At 30.3% G+C, this 10294-nt stretch overlaps 1 protein-coding gene across 4 annotated transcripts; it reads left to right on the plus strand.

Moving 5' to 3' along the window:
• The first annotated feature begins 339 nt into the window (after positions 1-339).
• Positions 340-8681, plus strand: LOC127253066 (uncharacterized). Of its 4 annotated transcripts, none has more exons than XM_051277490.1 (7): positions 340-818; positions 1228-1347; positions 1442-1495; positions 1816-1883; positions 2692-2868; positions 3063-3254; positions 8573-8681. In XM_051277490.1, exons 1-7 carry the CDS (start codon positions 420-422, stop codon positions 8664-8666), a joined length of 1104 nt encoding a protein of 367 aa, XP_051133447.1. In that variant the 5' UTR covers positions 340-419; the 3' UTR covers positions 8667-8681. The 4 variants fall into 4 exon arrangements, with proteins under 4 accessions (XP_051133447.1, XP_051133443.1, XP_051133444.1 ...); XM_051277486.1 differs by having other exon boundaries at positions 342-818; positions 1816-1979; XM_051277487.1 differs by lacking the exon at positions 8573-8681 and adding an exon at positions 8130-8205 and having other exon boundaries at positions 343-818; positions 1816-1979.
• Positions 8682-10294: the final 1613 nt, after the last annotated feature.

The raw sequence follows: 10294 nt of genomic DNA on the forward strand, positions 1-10294 counted from the left end.
GGTGATCTGATGCGTCGGGGTTTGAATTCATAACCTCACGGTCACACGTCCTCAATCGGACTAATTTTGATGGATTGAAGATAGTTTTTTTACAAAATATTACTCCATCCGTCCCACTATTTTGTCTCATTTTAACTTAAATACAGAGTTTTAAGTATTGATATAAATAGTAAATAATTAAAGACTATATCAATATAAAGAATTATAATTTAATATTAAAATAATTTAATAATTTAATTAAAAAAAAAAAAAAGGTACAACCGAGTTAGTAGAATATACAGGTCAGTCGGTTTCAAAACGTCGTCGTTTCTGGGTTTCAGCTCCCTCATTTTATATCGCTCCAGTTTGCACTTTACAGGGTCACCGACTACAGAACTCGTTGAAAGCACTGTGAACTGAGTGGAGGAAAACGTACAATCATGGCTCGATGCTTCAACTCTGCTCCTCTGCCATTCCGGCCTCCACATTCTCCGAGTTCCTCCTCCTATTCCACGCAATTGAGCTCCTCCATGTCCCGCAGGATCCTCGTGAGTAAGACGCTGGTGAGTAGACGTGGGATTCAGCCCTCCGGAGCTGCCGAAGGAACCAGAGTGTTCGTCGTGTCTGATCTACATACGGACTATGAGGAGAACATGGAGTGGGTCAAGCGTTTGTCCGACCGGAAAACTGTTGGAGATGTGCTTCTGGTTGCGGGCGATGTGGCCGAGACATACGCCAATTTTGTTCAGACGATGTCGATTTTGAAGGATAAGTTTGGTCGCGTCTTCTTTACGCCTGGTAATCACGATCTTTGGCTGCGCAGGGAGAGTAGCGATTTGGTGAGCCTCGTTTCCCTTCTGTCTCCATTTTTGTTTACTTTCTTCATCTGTAGGTTTGTTGTTCTTTTGATTTGCTGCTTGTTAAAATGTCTGGTTGAATGGTCTGGTTGAATGAGATTGCTGATTTTCGAAACTTGACTGGAGTTTGAACTATTTGTTTTCCGATGTGTATTCGTTTCCTCGCTATGAACTTGAAGCGTTGGCAATAAACATGACTCTGACATCTCTAGGTTATTTGTCGAGGGTAAAATTATGCGACTGTGAATCGATTTTGATTAACATGATGAGAGTTCATGTAATTTCTGTATCGCTTAGCTTCATTGACAGTCGCTTAAGGATCTCTTAGTTATTCCTGCATTATAGTTTGAAATCCTTTCATCTGACCTACTTTCACGGTCGCCATTTTTAGTTGTGTTCGCTGGACAAGCTGGATAAATTGATAGAAGCATGTCATAGTGTTGGAGTGGATACCAAACCAGATGTAGTTGATGGTATTGGTATCATCCCGTTATACTCATGGTATCATGAGGTAAAATGTTCCAACATCTCTTTCTTGTGTGTGGCTTCAGTATGGATCTGAATGATTTGTTAACTTCTTTTTAGTCTCCTTTTCTTCATTTCAGAGCTTCGATACAGAGAAGGACATAACTGGAATCCGTATTCCGCCATTAGGGATGGTGATTAACTTTCTTTATCGTAGTAAGCATTTTATGTTCCCGGAGTGTCGAATTAATGATTAAAAGATAATGTAGATTTTCCATTAATATGTTCTTTCTCACATTATTTTGAAGTGGTCACCAAATCTCATTCAATTTGATCTGTGGGAATTAGTTCTAAGGAAATCCAATGAACAGACTACAGAAGCTGCCTAAATAAAAGGAATAAAGTACAACCCGGCATTGAGTTTTGTTTTCATTTCCAAGTTTAAATATATTGTCAAGCGATTGTCCGGTCTTCACAGAATCTATGCGCTAAGATATTCATTGATGTAAGGCAGGCATGTAAGGACTTCCATGTCTGCAAATGGCCTGATGAGTTGCAAAATGAAGAGGCTTCACTTGCTCGGTATTTTGATTCTTTGAATGATGAAAATTCAAAGATAATTGAGGATATCATGACGGGATGCAGTCATATAATTTCATTTTCTCATTTCTTACCGAGGTTAGTGCATACACTGTTCAAACAAGAACCAATTTCTATTGTTTTTCATATCCTTGAGTTGCAAAACTGTTGAATCCACACCTAATGGCTTTTATGGAGACTGCATTGGGGCCTGTCCAAAGGAACTAAACACATGGATGCACACACACACATATATATTTCTTTAGTTACTGTATGTGATCATGTTTGAGCATGACCATTACAATATCTAGTTAGATTCTTACAGAACATGTTGACTGGATTTATTAAACAATTAGCCGCATTATTGATAGGGATGAGTTTCATGTCCTTAAGCATAAACAAGTTATTTGAGATAGTTCTATTGTTTCGAAACAGAACTGAGCTCTTTAAATTATATTGGAGATGTTTTGCATGCATATATTATAGATAAAGTTTACCAGTTCAGAATTACAGCGAAAGTTCATTGCATTCTTTATTTGTCGAAACTATTTTGACCTTCTTTATGTTTAAAATGGAAATACCATTTTACAGCTCGGGATCTTTAATTGAATTATTTCAAACCTGTTTGAAGATGCAGGCTAATAAAATTTTTTTTCCATTCTCTGTTTTTGAGTTTTCGAAAAACCAATAATTTTTGCCATACAGAGTTTTTCACCCCTTACATTAAAGTGATACTACATCATAGGTAACGATATTCTAGTGTTGCAAGAAGCTGAATAGCTGATATTATATTGTGAACGTTTCTATGTAGGCAAGAGTTATGCCCAGAAAAGAGAATGCTCTACTATCCAAACCTTCCAAAAATGATTGGCTCAAAATATCTCGAAAGTCGAATAAGGGCTATACATGGAGCTGGAGGGAGAACAACATCATGCCACGTATTTGGTCACACTCATTTCTGTTGGGATGCTGTTCTTGATGGTATCAGGTGATTATAATACTACCTCCGTCCCACAACAAGACAAACTGTAACGGTATTTATTATGTTAACTAAATTAGGAAATGACACCATTTGGGGATGGACAAAAATAGAAAATGATATAATATGTTCGCTGACTTGATATTCTAGAAGGTTCTATCACCGGTAGCTTTCAAGATTATTTCTTGCTTGCGACTTTTCAGGTATGTGCAGGCTCCCTTAGCTTATCCTAGGGAAAGACGAAAAAAAGTGAATGGAGGCGAAGATTGGCTGCCTTTATGCCTTTACTCTGGCAGGAATTTTGCGGAGAAGCTCTCGAATTGCTACTGGTCCGATTATTACAATGCCAACCCGAGAACACCGGATATCACTCAGCCTGCCCCTTGGGTTACCAGGTACTACTCTAAAATTCCCTGAGTATTTCTCACACTGTTTATTGCCATTCATATAATTGATTTCGAAAAATGACTAGTACATATGATTTTTTTACATATTTTTTTTGGCTCTACTGAAGTGTATAGAATAATAGTAATCGACTGATGCGTAGGCGTTTATGTGAATTTGCACATCAATGCCACGATCAATCTGAATGAGTTTGTAAGGATTGTGAGGGCAGATGATGAAAAATTCTAATAGTTTTGATGCATATATTGATGGATGATGAATGCATTTATGGCTTTGGGTTGGTAGATTTGGGGTTCGTTGTCTCCAATCGACCCAAATCGTGCCCATTTTTTGTACCAACACCAAAAAAATGGTGTTGCTTCCTTCTTTTTTATTTATTTATTTATTTATTTTAAAAATTTAAAAATTTTAATTTTAATTTTAAAATTTATTTTTTATTTTTTATTTTTCTAAATATTTTTTTAAAAAAATATTTTAAATTATAAAAATAAAAAATTGTTTAAAATAATAGAAAAAATTGAATATTTGAAAAATAACAGTAAAAAATAGAGTTATGATTGGAGTAAGATCGCTTATTAGTAATATGTTTCACTATTTGAGACTGAGTTGGCTAGGTAGCCTGAGATTTAAGGAAATTGGATTAGGTGAAGTATTAATTGAGATTATAATTTCAAAACATTTTTTTGTATTAATTACAAGATATTATTTAAATTTAAATACAAATTCAATTTTTTAAAAAAGGCTATATTACTAAAATTAATCTTGTACTAATTAGAGATGGGCGAAGAATATTATTTTGAATTAATTATTTTATATTTCTAAAAATTATAAATTAAATTTATTCTAAAATTTTTACTATAAATCTTGAAAATATATATATAATGATTATTATTAAAAATATATATTGATATATTATTATTTTTATAATTTTTTTGCAATTATTTTTTAAAATATTAAAAATTGATTTTTTTTTTTTATATTATGAAATCATTGTAGAAAATATTTTGTTGAATTATAAATATACGTATAAAATAATTTTAACAAAAAGTGAATGATAATAAATATGGTCTATATTATGACTATATTGAGGGTTGAGATCATCGGTCTAAATTTATTCAGTTTAACCGATTTACCCAATCAAAATTAAACGCGTGTGCATTTATTTGTTTATATTTTTTTATTTTGTTAAAAATCAAAATCTAATTAATTTACCAAATATTTGCACAATAGTCCCTATCATTTTTCTTCCAATTCTTTCATTCATTTTTCTGTATTCTGCAAATCGATTTTACCCTCAGATCCTAATCCTTTTCTATTCTGGGTTCTCCAAATCGACTTCACCTTCTCTATTCATTTATTTGTTTAGATTGAGAAGATTGAGAAGGTGAAGTCGATTTGGAGAACGCAGAATAGAGAAGGATTGGGGTCTGAGGGTAAAATCGATTTGCAGAATACAGAAAAATGAATGGAAGAATTGGAAGGGAAATGATAGGGACTATTGTGCAAATATTTGGTAAATTAATTAGATTTTGATTTTTAAAAAAATAAAAAAATATAAACAAATAAATGTACATGCGTTTAATTTTGATTGGGTGAACCGGTTAAATTGGATAAATTTAGACCGATGATCCCAACCCCTATATTGAAAAGTCGTGAACATGGTTGTGGTCGTGTTAACATGGGCAAGAACATGGCCGTGTTCAGAAGTGCAAGGTAATCAATGCGACCGTATTGAAGGCGGTAACACGGGCAAAAACATAATCATGTTTAAAAGTGCAAGGTAATCAATATAGCCGTATTGAAGCCAATACAGCCATGTGTTCAGTCCTATTCAATCATTGTGAGACTAAAATTGATAATTTTCGAGTGAGATCAAAATTGATTAAAAATATTAAAAAAATAAAAAAAAAAAATTCAATTGGATCAAAATTGAAAATTATGATATTTAATTAGACCAAAAATGATTTTTGCTCTAATAATTAAATATTTAGAGTTTGTTTTTGTATTATTTCAAATTAAAATTAATAGTATTTACTATACATAGTTTTTAATAATAAATAAATAAATTTTTTCATAAAATATCACATCAAAACGTTATTTAATTTCAAAATATTTTCAAATTTCAACCAAACAAATCTTTAATTGTTCGAGCTATGTTATTCAAATTTCAATATTATTGTCCATATTAGAAGTTAAGGGTTGGATCCAGGTTTTTTTTTTTTTTTTTTCAATTTTGAGAATAAGAAAATATTTTTTTTTTAGTGTTTTGACATGAAGAATTTTTTTTAATATGTAAGGTAGAAAATTGTGTTATTAATATAAAAATAATATTTTATGTTTAATTATAATTTTGTAAAATATATATATTAGAAATTGTATCAGGAAAAATAGGGCAAACAATAAAAAAAATCTTTTATTTTAAATTAATTTGATACCTAATAGTATTTGACAACGTGTCGTGTGTTGTGAGAGAAATGAATTTTATTTATAAATAAATATTTTTGGGTGGGAATTATTGAATTGATATTCATATTGTTATTGTGGTCTGAATGAAACTTGTCTCTATAAATATCTTCTCATTAGAGTGAAAATTCACCACATATTTTGGTTTTATTCTTTTGATATTTTAAATTTTGTTAAATTTTTATTATTAGTCATTGAAAGTTAAAAAAATATTTTGGTAAAAAAGTAATAGTGTTTATTTAAAATAATTTTATATTTTTAAAATATTATATAAAAAATTATATATTTTTTAATTAAAAAATAAAGTATATAGATATTTTTTTTATATTGTAAACAATAAAAAAGAAAAAAAATATAAGAGAATAAAAACCTTTAAGATTTAGGGTTTGTTTGGTTATTTGAAATTGAATTTTTAATTTGAAATTTGATTTATATAATATTTTTTATGAAAAATATAATATATTTTTATTGAAAATTATATATATAGTAAATAGTAAAAATAATCATACACTAATATCAAAATATTATTTAGTTTTTACTTACATACAAATATACCATTACACGTTACTGTATATATAAAATTAAAGAACAAAAATATCAAAATTATTTACAACACTTCCACTAATTAATAAAATGAGGAAGGGAGTATATCAGTTAGTTAGTTATTATTATTATTATTTGCTTTTTATTTTATATATTTGAATGTTTTTTAATTTCATTGCATTATGGAAATAGAAATTTTTGCATTAAAATAATTATATGATATAAATAAAAATCAATGCAATGTTTAGATGACAAAATAAAATTGAATACAATATATTAAATAAAAATATATTTTTTTAAAAAAATATATATTTATTTTATAAATTGTAGGGAAATAAAATAAGATAATGATATGCAAATCAATTCTAATTTGTAATATCTTCGGACCTGCAGAATTCAAGCACAATATTCTTGAACTTTGCTATATTTCTAATAAAGTGAAGTCGTATATCAATACGCTTACTTTTTTCATAAAAGATTGGATTCTTAGCCAATGTAATTGTCGATTAGTTATCGCATTTGATCACCGTTGGATGTTTTGGATTATATCCAAACTCGATTAGCATTTTATGCAACCATATAGCTTGAGTAGTACAATGAGTTATAGCTATACACTCAGCTTCCGTGGTGGACAAGATAACAATTTGTTGTTTCTTTTAGGATCAAGAAAATAGTTCATTTTTCAAAGAGAACGTATTTTGTACTTTTCCTCCCCAATCACTATTGGTAAAATTCATGAGTTGAATATTATGGGAATAATCATAATAGATTCCTTCATTTGTAGTTCTCTTTTTGTAGCGAATAATTCTCTTTAATGCGTGAAAGTGTGATTGCTTCGAAAATTCCATAAATTTAATAATCACCCCGACACTATAAACAAGATCCAGTCGAGTGGATGTCAAATAGCTCAAACTCCTCACTAATTTGCATGAATTATATTAGATTAAAGTCATGGTAACTTTCATCTTTAGTCAGCCTCAACCTTTCTTTCATATGGGTGTTCATCGACTTGCAATTTGTTATCTTGAAACGCTCAAGAATGTTATTAGCATACATCTATTAATGAAAATTTATTTTTTGTCGGATTGATAAACCTCAAGGCTAATGAAGTAGGACATAAAACCCATGTATATCATCTCGAATCCACGAGTCATGGCTGCCTTAATTCTCGATCATATTTTGACTATTTTCAATAAATATTAAATCATAAACATAGAAACATATGATGAGCATCTCGCCATTTAATCTAATTTTAGCATATAATGTGTGTCCCAAAGGGCATTGACTAAAACAACAATTAATCAAATAAAAATCAATGCGAGTGTACCATGCTCTCAGTGCTTGCTTGAGCCCATAAATAATTTTCTTCAACTTATACATATTTTTCTTATTTCATTTCTTAATAAATTTAGGGGGTTAATTAACATATATCTCTTGCTCAAATATGTCGTTGAGAAATGTAAATTTAACTTCTATTTGGTGGATCTTCTAAAGATTTTGAACGGTTAAGAAAAATAGCATTTGTATTGTATCAATTTGAGCAATCGGAGCAAAAATTTCAAAGTAGTCAATCTTGAGTTTTTTCTTATAACCCTTGACCATAAAATGCACCTTTAAATGATCAATATCTTTGTTGGGTTTGTACTTGGTCTTGTAGACCTACTTTACACCGATTTGTTTCTTTAATAGTGGAAAACTTGTAGATTCTCATGTATCATAATTTTCGATTGCCCATATTTCATTCTCTATGGTCTGAATTCAAATTAGTGCTTTGTGAAACATCTTGATATGTTGTCGAGTCACAATTTGAAAAAAGAGCAAAGTTGACAACTTTATCTTCAACCTCGTTACTTGCATAGTCAGGGAGGACGTAATCCTTCAATTAGGTCGAGAAAGTGCGATCCCGTCGTGGTTGGGTAAAAATTGTTTGGTTAGAGACACCCATTGGATCAATATGGACTTCCTCTTCCTCCTCTGTTGGGCTAATATAGTTTGACCTTTCATTTTTTGTAGAATTGACATGTTCATAATCACCCATTTGACTATCCTGGATTGACCCATTTGTTTATGTTGGCTCATTCTTAAATGACGCATCATCTCCTTGAATAAATTGAAAATTCTCATTTTCTATTAACATCTACTCTTATATATCATTCTTACCAAATGCAACATCTCGATGTACAACAACTTTTTGTATGACCAGATTACACAACCGATAACCCTTGGTAACTCCACTATAACCGAAAATATGCATTTTTCACTTTTTGCATTAAGGTTTTTGCGTATCTACTTTGGTATATAGGCATATGCAACACAACCAAACACTCGGAGGTGCATCATTGATGGCTTTTAGCCCGTCCAAATCTCATATAAGGTTTTCAAGTCTAGTCATTTAGTTGGACATCTACTTCTTTGGCCCAAAATTGCTTAGGCAGTTATTTTGAGTGGAGAATCGTTCAGAACATATTGACTATAGTATGGTTCTTCTTTTCTGTAATGCAATTTTATTTCAAAGTGTACCTTGAAGTCAATCGGTGTTTAATGACACAAGATTTGAAAAACTTTTATCCCACAAAATATTCAGTGTCACGATCGGTTCTAAGAGTAAAAATATGGCTCTCATTTTGCTTTTCAACAAAGGCTTTAAATTCTTTAAAAGTATCGATTGTGTCGAATTTGTACTTCAAAAAATAAATCAATGTTTTCCTGACTAAAGTCATCAGTAAATGTGACATAGTACCTGGATCCATGTCTCGATAATTCAAACAACCACAAAGATCAAAATGAATCAATTCTAGCACTTTCGAGGCTCTCTATAATTTCTCTTATTGAAAGATTCTTTGTATTTCTTTCTGATGACACATAGTTCGCATATTTCTTCTGGTAGTGAGATCTCAAGTCCTTATACCATTTTCTTGTGAAAAATAAAAAATAAAAAATAGACTATTGAAATTGACATACCCAAACTCTTTATGCCAAAGTCATTAGAAATCTTAATAGTAGTAGTAATGTAATTAATATGCAACGGATAGAGCTAATTACATATCACCTTAACCTTTGCAACCAATCATCCTCTCCCGTATGGAATCGTGCACATGCCTTCTTAAATGTTAATCTCGTAGTCATGTTTCGACAATTTTGTTATGCTTATGAGGTTCTCATAAGGACTTAAAACATAGTGTGCGACGGATATGAGTTGAATAGTTCCATTATTTGCCTTTATTTTGATTACTCTCTTTCCCATAATAGGAACTTTGATATTATTACCAAATCTCACATCCAATCGAAATGTATCATTAAAGTTAGAGAAAAAAAATTTATGACCGCACATATGATTACTACGCCTTGTATTACCAAATATTCTTCTAATTTTTCATTGCTCTATCACAAGGAAAAATTAAAGTTTTCGTCTTGAAAGATATAATAGAGTGCTTTTTGATTTTATTGTGATTATTCTTCACCACCTTCAATTCATCTGGTGGAGGGCTTGTCATCGTTTATGGCTCCACAAATTATTCTTCAATGATATTAGTCAACTATTGGAATTTGAATAGCACGTCCATTTAGATCTTCTAATACTCAAAATTCTTTCCATCGAACTTCTAAAATTGAGTTAAGGATCCGACACCATTCATTGAAGCTATGACCACTTGAAGACTTAAGCCAAAATGATTCCGATACCAAATGTAGAAAAATAGAATAAGATAATAACATATAAAGAAATTCTAATTCGTAATATTCTTGTTCTTATGATTTCCAACCAATTGCATATCTATTTATTGAAGTACATAGAAAACAATATAAGACAATATATTAAAATAATAATAGTGTTTAGTAAATGCAAATAATTACGCCACATAAATACAAATTACAGTAATTACAATAAATAATTACAAATCATACTAATTATGTCATATTTTTAAAAGCTTTATTTACCAATACAATTTATTATTATTTTTTAATTCTAATATAATTATATATTGTGCTAACATAATATATATATATATATATATATATTAAGACG

This window comes from Andrographis paniculata, unplaced genomic scaffold (genome assembly GCF_009805555.1).
Source record: "Andrographis paniculata isolate CXL003 unplaced genomic scaffold, ASM980555v1 Contig49END, whole genome shotgun sequence".
NCBI lineage: Eukaryota > Viridiplantae > Streptophyta > Magnoliopsida > Lamiales > Acanthaceae > Andrographis > Andrographis paniculata.

Excerpts from the sequence above, each read along its gene's own strand:
- LOC127253066 (XM_051277486.1), top strand. The coding sequence starts at position 420 with ATGGCTCGATGCTTCAACTCTGCTCCTCTGCCATTCCGGCCTCCACAT. Across the intron at positions 819-1,227 it reads GCAGGGAGAGTAGCGATTTG|TTGTGTTCGCTGGACAAGCT; the intron begins GTGAGCCTCGTT and ends CGCCATTTTTAG. Across the intron at positions 1,496-1,815 it reads GTATTCCGCCATTAGGGATG|GCATGTAAGGACTTCCATGT; the intron begins GTGATTAACTTT and ends GATGTAAGGCAG.